At 44.6% G+C, this 19,228-nt stretch overlaps 1 protein-coding gene and 1 long non-coding RNA gene across 2 annotated transcripts in view; one reads left to right on the top strand and one right to left on the bottom strand.

Annotated features, from left to right (window-relative positions):
- Nucleotides 1-3,173, bottom strand: part of fam78ab (family with sequence similarity 78 member Ab) — a 32,704-nt gene extending 29,531 nt beyond the window's left edge. Inside the window, exon 1 of the mRNA XM_059994094.1 lies at nucleotides 1,983-3,173. Coding sequence (XP_059850077.1) covers nucleotides 1,983-2,314 — 332 coding nt within the window. The 5' untranslated portion in view covers nucleotides 2,315-3,173. The remainder of the gene's footprint in view (nucleotides 1-1,982) is intronic.
- Nucleotides 2,334-16,284, top strand: LOC132407485 (uncharacterized). Its single transcript, XR_009516489.1, has 3 exons — nucleotides 2,334-2,437; nucleotides 14,556-14,748; nucleotides 15,393-16,284. It is a non-coding gene; the product is annotated as an uncharacterized LOC132407485 (long non-coding RNA).
- Nucleotides 16,285-19,228: the final 2,944 nt, after the last annotated feature.

The following is a 19,228-nucleotide window of genomic DNA, read 5'->3' as shown; positions in this document are numbered from 1 at the left end:
GAAAATGCTGCCATCTCCAATCTTCTCTAGAACTCCTTGTTTGAATGCTTCCCGTTTATTCTTCTTCCTCTGACAGTGGCATAGCAGTCACAATTAAAGGTAACGTGTCCCTTCTCATACTTCTCCACCTGTTTGAAGTCCATGGAGTGTTTGATCACACCAATGCTTTTGACTCCAGTCCTTCCACTAACAATTTCTCATCTACGTGTTACTCATGGTAATATCACTGGAAAATACAGCATCGGTTTCTACATTCACAGTGATGACACTTGACTCTGTTCTCACCAACTATCTCCAATTTCTAACAAAATGCTGGAGGAACTTCGCAGATCTGGCAACATCAATGGAGGGAAACGAAATGTCAAAGTTCTGGGCAAAGACCCTTCTTCAGGATTATTGAAGGGTCTTGGTCCAAAACATCAACTGTTTATTTCTTCCATAGATGCTGCCTGACCTGCTGAGTTCCTCCCGCATTTTGTGTGTGTGTGTGTGTGTGTGTGTGTGTTGCTCTGGATTTCCAGCATCTGTGCAATCTCTTATGTCCCCAATTTGTAGACAGTTTTCTTAACTTCTGATGTTCTCCCAATGTATAATGGGAATATTAAAGATACCATCTTCAGTCCCTTCTGCAAACACCATTCCCTAGCTGCTGACTCTATCCGTCTGCCTAGCAAGTGTCTGAAGCTGAACTATACTTTTAAAACAGCGGGACCACGTTTAACCCCAACATTAAAACGACCTGTTTCCTGGCTGGGAGTGGTCCCAGCTCGGCTGTTGCTGGAATTCTCCTCCATGCATTCGCCACCTCCAGTTGTGAGTGTTCCTGTCTGCTCTCAAAGGCTGCACGCTCCAGAAAGTCGGGGTTATTCAGCACCCCGCTGGTCAATCCTTCCCTGCACTAAATTCATTTCCCTCGTCACTCCTGTGGTCGCCGAGATACAAAGGATAAACGACGCCTGGACTTTAAAAATCTCTCGTCCTTGCTCTCAAATCGTACCATGGCTGCCTCCCAGCCCCCTCTCTCCTGCAGACCAGAAGACCACCGGATCGCTGCGCGTCTCCAATTCCGGCTGAACACCGCCGATGTTAGACCAAGCCACCGGGAACTCCCTCCACAAAAACATACCCTACATTTTAAATCTCTCACTCTCCCTTTCTTATTCTAAAATACCCCCAAAAGCCCACTTCTATTGGTAGTTTGATGACCTACCCTCACACCCATGTTCGGCTTTGCTTAACACGTTGACGATGATCTTCTTGCCAAGGCCTCTCAATCAAGATGCTCTGTTAATACTAGTTCCTCCGAATATCCCGCACCTTGCAAAATGATTACATTCTGACCAAGACAGCTTAGTTATTCCAGATTTGTGTTGCAACTGTATTTCTCACCCTGACTGTATGGCTCTTTATAGTCGAGTTAAAACATGGTGTAAGATAAATTCCGATGCTTAGTCGCTCCTCACGGTCACTGCGAGAATAGAGTGGGTGCTACTTTAGCCTGAACTGTTTCGTTAAACATATCTGCACATAGCTGTGAATCTATTCCAGCCACCCCTTCTTCACCCTCTCGCCCAGCTACAGTCGAATAGCGCGGAATTGAAAGCGGAACAGGGCCACGCTCGCTGCGTGAAGCAGTCAGAGGTGTTGGAAATACCCTAACAGCAACTCCGATCCCCAGGGGCCAGTGCTGATGCGGGCCCAGACCCCGGCTTCGATCGGGGCACTCCGTGTCACCGCCCGGTGGCTCACCCCGCTGGCATTTCTAAAGCACTTGTCCAGCCCCTGACATTACCAGCACACTGTCACGCACAGACTCACACTCACACACACACAGTAGGTGCATTACGCCGCCACAAACGGTAATGCTCACATCACGTACAAAGCACGGAGTCACACACAATGTCAGATCCGCGCCTCCACCTGTCAGCGGCCGCTCTCGGTTGAAACTCCTTCGCTCAGTCGCGCACAAGCTCATTACTCACATGCCCACATCGCCGTACGCGTTGTGAAACTCCATGTAGTTGCACGCCTGAATCCAGCCGACCACCCAGGTGTCCGCCTTGAGGATCGGGGGCACGCAGACCCGCGCCGAGGCTCGGAAGTAGGGAGTCCGGTAGCGCAGCACGATGTCAGACGACTCGTCGATGCTGGTGGGGTTACTGTCGATGCTGGCCGACACCTCCTGCAGGGAGATGGAGTCCCGGCACACTCTCGGCTTGCAGGCGAGGCTGTTGATACAACCCATGGCACTTTGTAGGAAGACGAGGAGAGCGAGAGACGCGAGTCCCCAAGTCACCAGGCGCACCATTGACATCTGCACCGCGGGAAGAACTCGGTCAACAAGCTCCCATAGCAGACGTTCATTCAACCTTCTACTGAAGGCTGGAGAGAAATCGGCTCCTGACAGGCCTTATGCTTTTGTGTTTTAAAACACACTGTAAGTAAATAACACCGCTTTCGTGTAGAAAATCCTTAACCCTTTTTTTTGGTGAGGGGGAAGGGTTTCTGTGGAGAGATTTGAATGGGAGAGCCGATGACTCCTCGTCCCTTTTTCTCGTTGAGTCCCGAAGCGAGGAGCGAACTAATTCTCATTCAGGTGAGAAGGACATAAAACCCGGTTCCCAGTGCACGGTCGCTGGGTTGCAGCTTCCTGGGCTCGGGCTCGCCTGCTCCGGGCCATGTCCCAGCAAGGAAGTGAAGCTGGGACTGCCGCCGTCTCTCTCTCCCTCTCTCTCTTGTCCTGTCCAGAGTGTCCTACCAGCTCGACTCAGCGGCAGAATAGAAGGTGGACGCCGAAACTCCCGCCTGAGTGTGTGTGCGTGCGCCCTGGGGCTGCCGGTAACAGTTTTGAGGATGTTGCTGACTTCCTATCGCTTTCTCTCTCTGAACCCACCCTCCTGCGGCTGCTGACTGTAGTCATCGCCCGGCCGGCCAGCAGCTTCGCACTGTCGCTACCGCTCACAATACTTCACATTATTTGCCCATTACAACACCGCGTTGCCGTTGGGTCACTGCTTGGGATAAATTAATGTCCCTGAGCTGCACCGCGTCAGTTTCTCGTCCCTGTGTCGGTATCAGTAACGTAACAAATATTATAACCGCTCCCCGTCCCCTCGCTCCACTGTCACTCCCCAGACTAGTTTCTCTTTGACGTGGAATGAATGACCTCCTGGGTTGAAGGTGATTTGAAATAGGATCTCCGTATCTCACCGAATTGCTGGACCCTTTATCTTCATTCAGGGCGATTTCCGGGATTTACGATCTTCAGGCATTGTGGGAGATGTAGTTTATTGTCCCACCCCGCCCTCGATTATTCTACCTCGGTTGTCATTCTTCACTCAGTGTTCGTGCTGCTTAAATTCGTGTCCTGTTCTTTCTACAGCACTGAGTTTTTTTAAATACATACATATATGTGCTATTTATTTATCTTTCCGTCGGTGGTTTTCAAGGTGCAAACTTTTAATATTTGGCACGACCCATGAAAATATAGACGTACTTTCCTGGGACTTTGAGGAAATGTAACACCTAGTCTCCCTGACCTCCTTCCCATCCCCTCAAAACGTTAACTCTCTCCTGGAATACCTGTGAGTATTAACACTGTCGAGGCAGCTCCCGTAACTATGAACACAATCTCTTGGGGTTCCCTAGAACATTACAACGCACTCTCAGAGACATCCTGTAAGTTTCAACACGCCCCAGAGGAACATCTTGAAGTATCAACACACGCTTTGAGGGTATTTGTAAATAGGAACACATAGACCATACCATCTTTCCCACACACCCTTACCCCCCCCCACCAGCCTCACTCCTCAGAAATGTCACAATGTTTCTCTTCAAGTCTTGTTAACAGTCAGTACACTCTAAAGGAATTCCCAGTGAACACTTTCTCCAGGGAATCTCCTATAAATATCAATGCACTTATAAAATTGCATACAGTATCCCTGAAGTTCACCTTTGAAATTCAAGACTACCTCCCCTTCATAATTGTTCATATTCTTCCTGGGAACCCCTCAATCTGAAGCACTCCAGGGGAGAACCACTTCCCCCAAATCCCATCCTGGAAAAAATGATGACAAGGTCAATACTGTAACTTCCCCAGTAGCAACACCTGTGTTTTCCCCACAGCTATCATCATCGTTACGTAACGTGTTGTGTGATGTAGGCGACCATAGTGACTGTGATTGTTCTTGGCAAATTTTTCTACAGAAGTGGTTTGCCATTGCCTTCTTCTGGGCAGTGTCTTCACAAGATGGGTGACCCTAGCCATGGTCAATAGTCTTCAGAGATTGTCAGTGATTGCAAAACCAGGACGTGATATGCACCAGGTGCTCATACAACCGTCTACCACCTGCTCCTATGGCTTCATGTGACCCTGATCTTGGGGGGGGGAGGAGAATGGGGGGGGCTAAGCAGGGTAACCTGCCCAAGGGTAACCTCTGGGGTAGCAAAGGGAAGGAGTTCCTTACACCTCTTTTGGTAGAGGCGTATCTCAAATTCAAAAGACCTTGTTCCTGCCCACACTGGGCTCCACCTACCAAAGTCTGACTCCTTAAGTTCTCTGATTATTCCAACGCATACCTGGTTGGTTACCTTGTTAGGAAGAAGTCATCATACATTCTGCTGTCCATTTCCCAATTTGCACAAATTCCTTTTACCCTATCTAAAATTATTTGAAGTCCTTGTCTGTCCCTACCTCTGTAGCTCCCCCAACCCTGAAACGATTCAGTATTTGATAAGATGTTCCTTGTAACACACTTCTTTGATCAATTGCATTTTTTACAGCTCAGTATCAAATTTTGTTCCTCACAATTCCTCTCTCATCTATACCCCATGTAAATAATAGAACACTCCCTGTGCATGTTGATGTATTACTAATCACTTCTCACAACTCTGAACCCCAATAAATAACATACTATACCAGAAAATGTCAATCTTCTTTTTAAACAGCATAGGACCCCATTTAAATTCAGATTTATTTCCAGCCGGACCCTTATAAATATCAACACATATCGAGTTTGAGAGTCTTTGGGTCCTGAGGTATTTACTCACTCTGGGTGACCCCAAATATTTTCTGCTTCCCAAACACATCCATCTTCAGGGACCTTGCTGTTACTGACAAATTCCTGGAGACCCCACGTGCTGACGTTCCTCAATACTCAATACTCAAAACCCCTGCAATACTGGCATATTCCCTGAAATATCTATGCTTAATACCAAAGGAATCTTATAGCACAATAATTGTTAAAATCCCAAAGCACTTCATAGAATACAGAAACATGAGGAGCAAAATTTGATACTCAGCTGTAAGAAAAAATGTCATTGATCAAAGAAGTGTGTTTTACTAACCATCTTATCAATTGTTGAACAGTTAAAATCGGGGATGAAGCAAGAGCCAGGATTCGTGCTGAGTTTCAGGGTCGAGAGGAGCTTACAGGGATAGGGACAGACAAGAGCCTTAAGTACTTTTAGATGAGTAAAAATGAACGAGTGCAAATTAGTAAACAGACAGCAGAATATATGATGCCTTCTTTCTTACAAGGAAACCAACCAGTTATGTGTCAGAAAAATCAGAGAAATAGGGTGTCAGAGTAAAAGAAACCTAGAGCGGGTGGAGTCCAATGTGGACAGGAACAAGGTCTTTTGAAATTGAAAAAGAGAAATCAGAAAATTTTCTCAATGTGGAGAGACAATACACCGTTGAGTAGCAAAGGGATTGATATGCTTATAAACATATAAAGTTTGATATGTAAAACTTATTTAAAGATGAAACACAGGTACTAGAGACAATTGGGAGTTGAAATACAGAAGTGAGGAAGGAACTGCCTTGTTAGTTCTTACGACTACTGGCCAGGATCCAGCTACAGATCGAGGTTCAGTTTTGTTATATTGGTCTTGGTAGGTTCACCAGATATGATACCAGGATTAAAAAACACATCATGTAAACATGCTCTTTATTCACTTGTTCAGAAGGTTGAGAGATATCTAATCAAAATATTTTAAATCATAAAAAATTTTGAAACACTGATTCAATCTGGTTTTTTTTACTTTGATGGTTCTAAATCATCAAAGATCAGTTACAGAATCCTTCACTGTATTAAACAAATTATTTCAGCATGTCTTCATTTTCCAGTCACCCAGGTGTCATACGTTAACTCTGTTGCTGCTTTGATACAGAATCTGAGATGGGTAGGTTGGCAGGACAGAAAGAAAAACATCTTTTGAAGCTTCTACAATGTCAAGCTTTCATAGTGGCTAACAGCCAAGAGCCTTTAAAGTATTTTTGTCACTGTTGATGTTGGAAATGTAACAGCCAATTTGTGTTGCAGATGGTCCTGCAAAATGCAAAGTTGTAATGACCTTATTATCATAGCAATGTTGGATGATGGATGAGCCTCAACCCCAGTAAAGGAATCAAGGGTTACATACCAGGAAGATTTGAGATATAGACCAGCAGTAATCAAATTTAATGTTGGAATAGATCTGAGGAGATTAACAGTCTCCTACTCTTTCTATGGACTTATGAAGGTATGGATAAATTAAGTAGAGAAATAGATTAAACAGTTAATGATCCCTCCGAAGTATATTTCAAAAGAAACCATCCATCTTTTGAAGAATGTTATTGTTGAAAGAACCACTGGGATAATGTTGTTGCTTAGTTCATCTGTCCCGCTTGTGACTAGGAATCTACAGCAGCCTCTAGGGATCCCATTAAATTGCCCTAAGCTGCTGCCTTTGATTAACACCAATATACTGCTGACTTTCACCGCGGGCAGACTGCTCTTCTCTCTCCTAAGTAAAGTTTCCAATTTTGTGGATTACTTTAAGCTCCAGGAATTAAACAAAAAAAAATGGACAAGAGAAGGCTGTAATCTCAAAATCAAAAACTGCAGCAGGAATAATATAATGGAGTTTTGTTTTTTTTCCCTTAGAACTTAGTTGGTCTTGGGGATAAAGGCTGCATAATAAACCGTTAAATATCATTCAGTCCAGCAGAGTCTCTGACTTCCTGATTCCTATAGGAAAGCCGGACAGTATTGAGATGGGTATGTTGAAGAAGCAATCGCAGAAATGTGGGATGGTTTATATCCTGAAAGACATGCATCCCAACAGCCAAGATACACTTAACAAACATGAACAAATTTAATAACCTAATAAAACTAAAGTGCTACTTACTGATGTTATATAGTTATTCTTGTTATACTAAAGTCCACGTTTGTAATGCTGAACGAGAAACAAAGTGCAAGTGCTTTCGTGCCTTCAAGGTGTGCCAAACCTTTGACACTGAGGGAAATACTTTTGAAGCCTAGTCACTGTTGAAATGAAAGGAACAGCCAATAAGTACACAGCAAGATTCCACGACCTGCATTTTGATACGAGTAGGTAAATCTTTTTCTAGTGTAGTTAGTGAAGGATAAATATTGATAAGGACACCAGGAACGAGTCTTCTCTTTGTGTCTAAAAGTCTACTTTTTTCCTTCTCATATTCAGCACTTGATGAACCCCACTGTGTAGAGTAGTCCACTATTCACCACCCTCTGAGAGAAGAAATGTCTTCTCATCTCAGTACTAAGTGTCTTATCCTCTGTCATCGGGCCAAGACCCTTTGTTCTAAGCCCTCCAGCTGGGGGTGGGCAGCCATCTCCCTATATCCAGTCTTTCGGGCTCTGTCACGATTTTGTACGCGTCATTGACAACTCCTGTCAGTCCCATAAACTGCAGTGGATCTGCGCCTATTCAACGCAGCTGCTCTTTGTATGACTGCCCCATTATTACAGGCTCAGCCTGGGAATCTTTGTGGCACTTCCTCTGCGGCTGGGGCAACCCTTCTCAGCTCTAGAGAACAGCACGTAGGATGAGATCTCTCCAAGGTCCTGCCCAGTTGTAGCTAAGTATCCTTGCACTCGTACTCAAAGCCACCAACAAAAGTCAACCTACCACTCGCAGCACACACAGACTGCTGGAGGAACTCAGCAGGTCAAGCGGCATCGATGGAAAAGAGTTCGCAATCAACATTTCGGACTGAGACCCTTCGTCAGGACTTGCCATTCGCCTTCTTGACCTCCTGTTGAACCTGCATGTTTGCTTTTCATGGCTGTGTGAAAATGCAATCAAGTGTTCCCAGTTTATCACTGTTTGAACAACTTTCTGTCTTTGTGGTAAGCCTAACTTCACTTTTAACCGTGTAATACTGTTTGCCATGTATTTGCCCGCTCTCTGCTTCCTAAATTACATTGAAGCCACTTCGCATTCTCCTCGCAACTCACGGTCCCAGCTAGTTTTGTGTCATCAGCTTACTCTGAAATACTACATTTGGTTCTCTCATCCAAACCATGGATATACACTCAGTGGCCATTTTATTAGGTATACCTGTACACCAGCTCACTATTGCACATATATAATCAAACAATCATGTGGCAGAAACTCAATACATAAAAGCATGCAAACATGGTCAAGAGGTTCAGTTGTTGTTCAGAATGGGGAAGAAATGTGATCTAAATGACCTTTGATTGAAACATCACTTTTTCAATGATTGTCAGTGCCAGACAGGGTAATTTGAGTATCTCAGAAACTATTGATCTCTGATTTTCATGTACACCTGTCTCCAGAGTTTACAGAGAATAGTTCAAAACAACAAATAAAACATCCAGAAGGAGGCAGTTCTGTGGACAAAAAGGCCTTGTTAATGAGAGGGATCAGAGGAGAATGGACAGACTGGTTCAGCTGACAGTAACTCCAACAACCATGCATTGACAACAGTGGTGTGCAGAAGAGCATCTCTGAATGCACAACGCATTGAACCTTGAAGTGGATGAGCTACAGCAGCAGAAGATCATGAACATACACTCAGCGGCCACTTTATTATGTACTTTACACTAATGAAGTGGCCACTGAGTGTCTGAGTCCCAAACAGCACAGATTTCAATCCATCTTGTCAAGGATGCATCTCACCCTAACCATGGACTTTTTACTCTCCTCTGTCTGGTAGGCGCTACAAGAGCCTCCGCTCCCACACCAGCAGGCACAGTAAGAGCTTCTTCCCTGAGGCTGTGACCCTGCTAAACCTCACATCACAGCGCTAAGCAGTATTGCACCCGTATTGTACTGTCTCAGTACTTTTATATCTGTATGCTGTAGTACTTACTTTTTATTTGCAGTTATTTTGTAAATACACTATTCTTTTACACTTCTGGTTAGATGCTAACCATTGGCTTTGTATCTGTACTCGGCACAATGACAATAAAGTTGAATCTAATCTAATCTAATCTAATATGGCCCCCAATCCCCTGTGCATTGAGTTTGCACATGTGTGGGACTTCATTCAGATGCCTTCTGAGAAATCTAAATACATCACATCTACTGGTTCGCCGTTATCTATTTGACCAATATATCCTCAAACACAATTTTTCTTTCATAATTCTGTGTTGATATTGTCTAATCCATTGATCTTTCCTTAGGGTCTTATTTTCACTTCCTTGATAATAGATTCTGTCTTTTTTACACTCGACAGGATTGATCCCAGAATATTATTGAAAGCGAGGGAAGAGATTTCTGGGAGCACTAACAGAGATCATTGCACCTTAGTTACTGACAAATGATGTACTAGAAGACTGAAGGATAGCTGATGTTGTTCCCTTACTCAAGACAAAAGGCAGTAGGGTTAAGCCATGGTGTATTTCCAGTGTCAAAATGGTTGTGATGCATCTAGTGTGGTATTGTGGTGGGTAGTGCTTGACGCTCTTGCTTTCAGCTTCCGCTGCTGGCCAGCAGTCTTGTAAAATGGAGAGTTGAATGTGCAAGACTTTCCCTGCCAGTACAGAGCCTCTCCAACAGCAAGCCTCGTGTAGTGCTTCTTTGCCAGCGATACATGGAAACTGAACTCCATGTGGCCTCAGGCTGAACTACAGAGGACAGGGAGGAGGTGTACCCCCTGCCCATGTAGCATGCAGGCCCACCGGCATGTGAACACACCCTGGTGCTTGTGAACCAGATCCCCAGCTATGCGTAAATAGCCCCACTGCCTTGTGGGCAGTCTTGGGAGAGACGAAGGCTATGGCAGTAAATCCAGAGAGCAAATCCGGAGTGGATCCCCTAAGGCAGCTGGACGTCATTGAACATCCTTCCAGCAGCTCCTGCAGCCAAGCTGGTGGCAAATGTATTGCTTCTTAAACTTTCCTTTGGACTACACTGGTGAGGCCAAGAGGGAAATCTTGATGACTGGGCATCTCAGGATCTCCATAGCTTCCACCCAGGCTTGTGATGATGATCTTATAGATAGCGGGGTCAAGGGATATGGGGAGAGGGCAGGAACTGGGTACCGATTGTGTATGATCAGCCATGATCACAGTGAATGGCGGTGCTGGCTAGAAGGGCCGAATGGCCTACTCCTGCACCTACTGTCTATTGTCTATTATCACTCATTGTCCTTTGAGACAGATGGATGTCAACAAGTTCCAGTGAGTTCTAGTTACATCAAAAGCAGGGAAATTACCAGAAAAAGTTTTAAGGGACAAGATCTAAGGTCACTTGGAAATGGAAGGATTGTTTAAAAGGAGTCAACATGGTTCTGTGCAACTCACAAATCTGATTGAGGTAACTGAAACAATTGGTGCAGGCAGTGTGGTTAACTTGGGAACTTTCCCAAGGCTTTTGACAAAGTTCTACATGGTAGGTTGGTCCAGAGAGTTAATACACATGGGATCCAGGGTGCACAGGCATAATGGATTCAAAATGGGCTTTGTGATGCGAGGCAGAGGATATTGGTCAATTAGGTGTTCTTCTGATTGCAAGCCTGTATCCAATGGCACAGCACAGGAGTTTTAGTGTTAAGACCATTGCCATTGGAAAATTAAATGGAGCGGTGGCAGATGGAATTTAATCCAGTTAAGTGTGAGGTATTGTATTTTGAAACTTCAGTTACTAAAAGGACAAATGCAAATAGTAGGCAAAGCGTTGACATACAGAGAGACATTGGAGTTCAAGTTCATGGCTCCCTGAAATGGTGAATGGAGTAGCGAAGGAGGCTTCAACAGGTTTGCCTTAATGAGCTGTGAGCAGAAGAAGCGGCAGGCCGTGTTGCAGTTATAGTGTAGACTCGCCAGGCCGCTCCCGGGGTGCTGTGTCTTCCGCTCTGATCATATCACAGAGGAAGGATGCAGTACAAAATGGACAGAGTACAGAAGAGATTCAGCAGGAAGTTGCCTGGAATGGAGGGGTCTAAAACTAGAGACTGCAGGTTTAAGGTGAGAGGGGAGCAATTTATTGGATGATCTGAGGGGCAAAATTTTCACACAGAAGGTGATGACAGACAATCTGCTGGAGGAAGTGATAGAGGTAGGCACAATTGCAGTATTTGAAAAAGCATCTAGGCATGTTGCTGGATAAGTAAGGGGGGAAGGATAGGGATCCAATGCAGGCACATGGGATGAGTGCAGATAGGTATCACGGTCGGCAGAGAGAGAGTAGGCCAAAGAGCAATGCTTGAATTCTTTCAGCTTCATGATTTTATAACAACTAATGTCAATGGTGTTTTGCTTCCCTAGCATTTCTGGATGCTTTAATGTCCCACCCGAGCAAACAGAAGGCACCTCCTACAGGAACGTCAGCCTTTGTTTTTAAGTTTCTAGCACCGACTTACACCTGTAGACTTTTACCTCAATCGAGGGGGCTACGCAGTGAGCAGTGGCATTGAAGTAGGGCTGTTTTCACGAAGATGAACACTTCATCTTGGTCACGGATTTGGGAAGCCCCAGGTGACAAGAGATGGATTATGGCTATTGCATGTCCCAACTTGCATAGATCCACCTTTGGTAGCTGTGGCTTCAGCTAGACCCTAAACCCTCTCAACTCTCTGTGCCTCTCTAGATCTGTCCTTCCTTTAAGACAGCTGTAAATTCCACCTATTTCACCAAGCTGCTATTCACCTGCTGTAATAGGCCCATTTATGGTTGGGTCTTAAAATTTGTTCACTCCTGTGAGGAAAGTGGTGGCAGTTCATGGCCTTACCGATACCATTCATGTTGTTATCTTCCTTTATGAACTCCCTCTCTCACTGCCAGGGTGAGACACAGAGTGGACCTGGGAGGGTACAGTTGTGCGATGAGGTAGTGCAACATTTTAAAATACCAGCTCTAAGAGATTTGTACGTTCTCCCCGTGACCACATGGGTTTCCTCTGGGTGCTCTGGTTTCCTCCCACAGTCAGTTAGAGTTACAGGTTAGGCATGGTATGTCGGCACCGTAACCGTGGCAACACTTGAGGACTGCCAGTCTATTCCTCACAGATTTAATTTGATGCAGAGCAACACGTTTCACTGTAAGTTTTATGTCCATATAACAAATGAAGCTAATCCTTACCTCCAAGTAACTTCTCCAAGTTACTGCACAACTACCTCCAGTTCTAGCCCCTTGGGCAGGTCCGGTTTTACCTGCCTTATCAGTCGATTCAAAATCACTCAGATGCTATTTAATGGCATGGTTTTGTCTTACAAATACAAATTATTTTAATTTGGCTTGACCTGGTTTTGCATGGTTTCACAGCTGAGACTCCACTCAACATAACCTAGTTCCCCGCGGTATCTACAGATTTTCTGTGAGCATAAGGTAACAGAAAAGCCCAGGAAGTCAACTAAGTTCACATCTTTCTCCCCGAGCAATGAAGAGAGCACTGGGATAAAAGCGATTGCAGACTTACCAAACTCATTCAGGAGAAGAGGACCTGCTCAAAACCAAATCCTGGGGGGCGACAGGTGGAGAAAGGGTCTTCTTGATTTACTTTGATTCTGCCTAATTATATTTGATCCAAAAGGAAGATTCTCAAATTAATTTCGGTTTCCTGGGATAAGGGATATATATAACATACTCCTGGGCTTTGGAGCCACCTCTAATCAGAACATCGCAAAGGACACACGGCATAAGGAGCTGTATTCAGTCTGACTCGCCTTTCTAATCTTTGGAGAAACAAAAACATAGTAAAATGGTAACAACAAGCTATTCATCTTTATTCATACAATTGACTGTACGATGCCACCACCTACATATGAGTAAAGCAGGGAAAGGCTCAGAGAAAAGTTTACAGAGGCGTTCCAAAGTTTGAGAGGTTTGGGGGAGGGGGAAGGTGAAATGTCAGTAAGCTGACATTGCAGATTTTAGATGAGTGATGGGGTGTGTGGGTGTGGTGGGGGTGAGGTGCGGGAGATTTCATTTTATTCAGCCAGTTATTCTGCTGTGAGCTTTCCTGCCTGAGATTCAATTATAACTTTCAAAGTAATTGTATGCACATTCATCTTTATTGATAAGAATCGAACCCTTTTCAACCAGATGGGATAACTTCACTCGCCCCCATCACTGAATTGTTCCCACAACCGATGGACTCATTTTCAAGGACGTTTTATGTCCTGTTCTCGATAACTTTTGCTTATTTGTTTATTGTTATTATTATTTTTTAATTTCTTTTGTTTTTGCGCAGTTTGTTGTCTTTTGCACCTGTTCACCCTGTTGAGTGAGGTCTTTCATTGATTCTTTTAGGTTTAATGGATTTATTGAGTATGCCCGCAAGAAAACGTATCTCAGGATTGTATATGGTGACACATATATATATATATATATTTTGATGACAAATTTACTTGGAGGACATAAAACCTCCACATCTCATCCCCACTACCACCTACACACCCCAACACTCACCTTAAATCTGTAACATCAGCTGACTAGCATTCCCTCCTTTCAAATCCCTCCTTGTTTGGAATAGCTCTGTTAAGACTCCTCAGAGCGGTTCTCTGCTTTACTCATGTGTAGGTGGTGGCATCAAGCATCCAATTTTATTAAAAAAGGTGAATAAATATACAATTACTTTTGAAAGGTAGAAAGCTGCAGACTTGAGAAAATATGAAACAGAACTGAAGGCCATTCAGCCCACAGTCACAATGTCGACCCTTTTAAAGAGCTTATCAGTTAATCCCAATTCTTCCCCGTCCCTCCATGCCTGCTCTTCTCCCTTCTACCACAGAATTTCCTGGTGCATAGGGAGCTGAGAAGGTGAAGTCGCGCGATGGAAGCAGATATAAAACCAGGCAGTTGTGCTCCCGAGTTCAGGGGAAGCATCACAGACGCGAGAAAACCTGAAGATGCTGGGAACTACAAAGCAAGGCACACAAAATGCTGGAGCCCTTTATCTCTTTAACCAATCAACTCCCCAGCTCTTTACTTCACTCCTTCCCCCTCTCCACCTATCACCTGCCAGCTTCCTCCTCCCCTCCCTCCACCTTCTTGCCCTGACTTCTCCCCGTTTTTTCCAGTCCTGAAGAAGGGTCCTGGCCCTAAACGCTGACTGTTTACTCTTTTCCGTAGATGCCGAGGTCCTCTAGCTTTTTGCATGTGTTGCTCGGATGTGGGGTGGGGGGAGCAAAATAAAATTTGTCTTGTTCCCTTTCTTCATATTCATAATTATAAAAGCATCTTAGGGTAGGAATAAGAGCAGAGCTGCTATTAATACCGATAACATGAGTTCAATCTGTTTGGACCAATTGTTTTTAATCTGCAGTCTTTCTCTATTTATAGATGAGAAGATGGGGGAAGTGCAGTCTCTGCATTTTGTATCCTGTAATTGCTGTACAACGTGAATGTGATTTCTCCCTTTAACTTGGACAGAACTGCGCATCAATGGAACTGGAGTGTTACAGCCTTGTTGTTAACAAGTTTAAAATGCACCTGAAAATTGAAAATATACTTTGTAAATGCCACAAGGGAAAAGGTAATTACAGAGGTACGGATAAAGAGTGGACAGATGTGGCATTCATTGGATAACTCTTTACATGGGTAGGCAGAGGCATAATGGGTCAAAATGGTTCTGTGCCTAGTGATAACAGCTGTGGCTAGTGGGTATGACAGGTTCAACTTCCATCCATAAGAAGGCATTCAGGAAGTTTGCTTATCGTTCTATATGAACGTCAGCACATTGGCTGCAGGATTTCCTCACAGCCGGTACTGGAAACTCAGCTTTGGTCGTTTCCGCAGCCTCCATGACCATTAGTGTTTAGGTGGGTGCACTGTGAGCATCTGTGGCTCTGAGTTGTACCCTTTGCTTTTACTCCAATTAAAAACCTAAGGAGGAAAGATCATCAGAGCATGAACCCTTGATAGACGTGTTCAGAAAACAATCATGTAATCGCCAGATTTTATGTACTGGTACTCTCCAGTTTCTATTGTTAGGAATGCAACAAGCTGTGATACATTCTAAGACATAGTATAGTTACATGGTAATCTTGGATGAAAGAATTGCCTGTTTTGATCCATTACTCTGGATCAGTTATGATGGCACTAAACGATGACTCCTTTGCTTGCATCTTTGGAAACAGCTCTATTTCCATCTTTAATATTTTTATTTTTCCCTTTCAGGGTTCTTTTGAAAACCCTGGCCTGGAGTTACACGCAGACTTCGGTTCTTTGCGGGAATGGGACCCGCTCTCGGGGCTTCAGGACTGACCGTTGTTCGGCACACCAAGGGATCGGCCTGAGAGTCCAGCTCGAATTCAGAAGCCTAAGATTTTGAGTGTCTGGACACGGGCAGATCGAGAGCCAGTGTCACGACAGGAGATCTGTGTGTTGTCGGGGAAGTCAGGGTATCTGCTGTGGACCCAAAGACCCTGGATCTTTGTGATCAAAAAAAGCGACATAACGGACTCTTTAACATTGTAAACTGGCGAGTTGTTTGTTATGTCTCCCCGCTCACTGGGAAAATGGAGACACCTTTTTCTCCCTATTAGGGAGAGAGAATCTGCGGAATGTTGAATGCCGGGTATAACATCAAGTCTTTGGAGTAACTGCAAGCCTATGTCTTTGCTATTGCTTTGCTCACACTTGAGTGCTCAGTGATGGTGCCAACACTTGCTCTTCTTTCCCGGTGAGGGGAGTGGGGGTTGTTTACTGCCGCTTATGCACAGGAGAGAGGGCAGTTGGGGGGGCCTGTGGGGTTCTTACGTTTATCTGTCATTCATACTTTGGGGACTTCTCTGTTTTCATGGATGTTCCTGAAGAAAAAGCATTTCAGGATGTATATTGTATACATCTCTCTGACATTAAATTGGACCTTTGAACCTTTGAAACATAGTGCGTAGTCCCCAAATATGGTTCTCTTTCCAAAACATTTAAGCATACAAAGCTACAAAAGTGACTTACAAGAGTGAGAAGGCCTGCAGATGCAGGAAATCCAAAGCAACACACACAGAATGCTGGAGGAACTCAGCAGGTCAGGCAGCAGCTATCAAAATGAACGAATAGTCGACGTTTCGGGCCGAGACTCTTCTTCCAGATTGAGAAGGAAGGGGGAAGATGCCGGAATGAACAGGTGGGTTGAGGGAGGGGAAGGAGGCCAGCTGGAAGGTGGGTGGGGAAGGTCAAGGGCTGGAGAAGAAAGAATTTGATAGGAGAGGTGAGTGAACCATAGAAGAGAGGGAAGAGAAGGGGTACCCGGGAGAAGTTATAGGCAGGTGAGAAAAAGTGGAAGGTTAGAGTGGGGAAAAGGGCGGGGGTAAATTTTGTTCACCAGAAGGAGAAATCGTTATTCATACCATCAGGTTGGAGGGTACCCAGATGGAATATAAGGTGAGGCTGCTTCACCCTGCATTCAGGAAACCCAATGACATATTCCTCGACATGGAACCTGTTGAGGTGGCCCCTTCCCAGGACTATGCCGTTTCAAGAACAAAATCAGGGAATTTTCTTGAGATTATTCCTACACTGCAGGATTACTTTGATACATAACGCGGGCACTGAGGTTTACGACTGGTGGTCAGGAGCACAGTGAGTTTGAATGCCAGCTTGCTGTTACATCCATCATGCATGTTCTTTGATAATTTATCCCTGTGCCTTAAATTTTAAAATATAATTGAATCCTAACCCTTCCGTGGCCTAAATTTTCTTCATCTATCTAATCTCCTCCAGGCCCATTCCTCTTCCAAACATCTGATTCTTTCGAATATGACAATGTACATCCCAGTCTCCCTTGACTCCCACATTCAGATTCAGGAATTATTTTTCTAACTCTTTACCCTACTCTTTCTTTAATACTACCTACAACCAAAGGGCAGAGTAAGAAACCTTTCATGTACATAGCCAGCTGTCTGTCAGTTCTCCAGCTCACCTGGAATCACCAGGCTCTGCTAACGTTTCACTAACAAGAAACACACAAATCTTGCTCTAGGCTTACGAGTGGAACCGAAGTGCAGAAAGGAACCTGGCAGGGCGCCAAGCCGAGAGCAAGCACACATTCTTGATGCGACTGGGGATTGATTTTTCTGCTCTGTGGCAATATGAAGAGCTGGAATAAGATCAGTCACTGTTCTCTTATGACAATTCACATACCATGAAAGGGTAAGCACTGCGACCGAGGAAACTAGATGGAAAACAGGTCCTCTCAGAAGAGCTTTCGGCTCATGCGCAGACAAAATTCCATTCCTGCCTTGAGTGGAGATGTTGCTTCAGGGAAGCCATCACTTTGACTCTGTCCATATGATTAACACACACTTCAACCTCGTTCACGATCTTACCATGGATGAGTGGAACTTACAACCAAAATGTACGTGTAAATTGCAATTATTGTGGCAAAATAAGAACTGCAACAGCCAATTTGTGTGCAGCAAGCTCCACTAAATGTAATTTGATAATGATCAGATATTGTTGTTTTTTGTTGTTGTTTAGGAGACTGGGGGTAATTAACCTGTTCCCGCTCCCTTCAAAGCACCATAGAATTGTTTCTCCCCTCCTGAGAGAGTGGGCACAGCTTGCTATTTTATCAGAGGGGCAGCACTGCACTGGGTAAGTTTGTCTGTATTGTGTGCTCAAGATTGGGAGACCGGTAGATAGAATTATTTTTAATTTATTGAGATACACCGCGGAATAGGCCCTTCCAGACCTTTGAGCCGCACTTTCCGGTGATTCCCTGGAATTAATCCCAGCCTAATGAACAATGACAAATTAGCCTACCAACCAACATGCCTTTGGACTGTGGGAGGAAACCAGAGCATCCGGAGGAAACCCATGCAGTCACGGGGAGAATGTACAAACTCCTTACAGGCAGTGGTGGGTATTGAACCCAGGTCACTGATACTGTAAAGCGTTGTGCTCACTAGTGCTCTGTCGTGCCACCATCTATGATGTCTTGAATTCCTCTGAGTTTCGTATTCCACAGATAGCTCGATGTGGGCTTAGATTTCTGATTGCCATCAGATGCCATTAAGCATCATATGCCAGAAGAAACAAAATAGAAATATAACTGTTTCCATTTCAGTATAATTCAAAATCCCAATATCCAACCATGAACAGTAATCTGTCTTATGATGTCAATGTGGCAGATAAGATGGCAAATCGATTACAACCCTGCTTTGGGTAAGGTAATGCATACATTATTGGATATAACCAGGAAGCGGGCTGGAGGTACGTCTCTACCAAAGGAGGCGTAAGGGACACCTTCCCTCCGCTAGCCTGCAGGTCATCCTAGGGCAGGTGTAGCACCTGCTCAGCCCCCCGATCAGGGTCACGTGAAGCCACAGGAGCCTGCGGTGGACGGTCGTATGAGCCGTTGGTGCATATAACAAGTCCTGGTGATGCAACCACCGACGCCTGGCAGACAATCTCTGAAGAGTATTGACCATGGCTAGGGTCACCCGTCTTGTGAAGACTCTGCCCAGAAGAAGGCAATGACAAACCACTTCTGCAGAAAAAGTTGCCAAGAACAATCATGTTGGGAGAATGGTGCTAATCTTCTTGCAAGAGGGTTCCTGATTGAGGGCTGAAAGTTTTATAAGGAGTTCTTTGTTGCCCTGCTGGCTGTGTTCTTGGATATCCCAAACCAAAACACTTTAGATACTGTCAGAGGCAATTCATTTCCACACATCCAGGTACCAGCAATGCCAATTGAGACGTATTGATTTTATTTCAAGACACAGCAGGGTCGCAAGGCCTGCTGGTCAATGAGCCCCCACCGCCCAATTACATCCATGTGACCAATTCACCTACTAACCCATACATCTTTACAATTTAGGAGGAAACCAAAGCATTCAAAGCTAACTCATGTGACCACGGGTGGAATGTACAAACCCCTTACAGACAGCAGTGGAACGGACATAAAATAGCCTTCTGCTAACCACTGCACTATGAATGACACTTAATTGTTTGTAATTTTGTAGTGTTGTTGAGGGAGGACCATTGACCCAGAACTTTGAGAAAATTTGTTA

This window comes from Hypanus sabinus, chromosome 18 (assembly GCF_030144855.1).
Source record: "Hypanus sabinus isolate sHypSab1 chromosome 18, sHypSab1.hap1, whole genome shotgun sequence".
NCBI lineage: Eukaryota > Metazoa > Chordata > Chondrichthyes > Myliobatiformes > Dasyatidae > Hypanus > Hypanus sabinus.
Note: the sequence above shows the minus strand (reverse complement) of the source record. Positions and strands in the feature narration are given on the sequence as shown.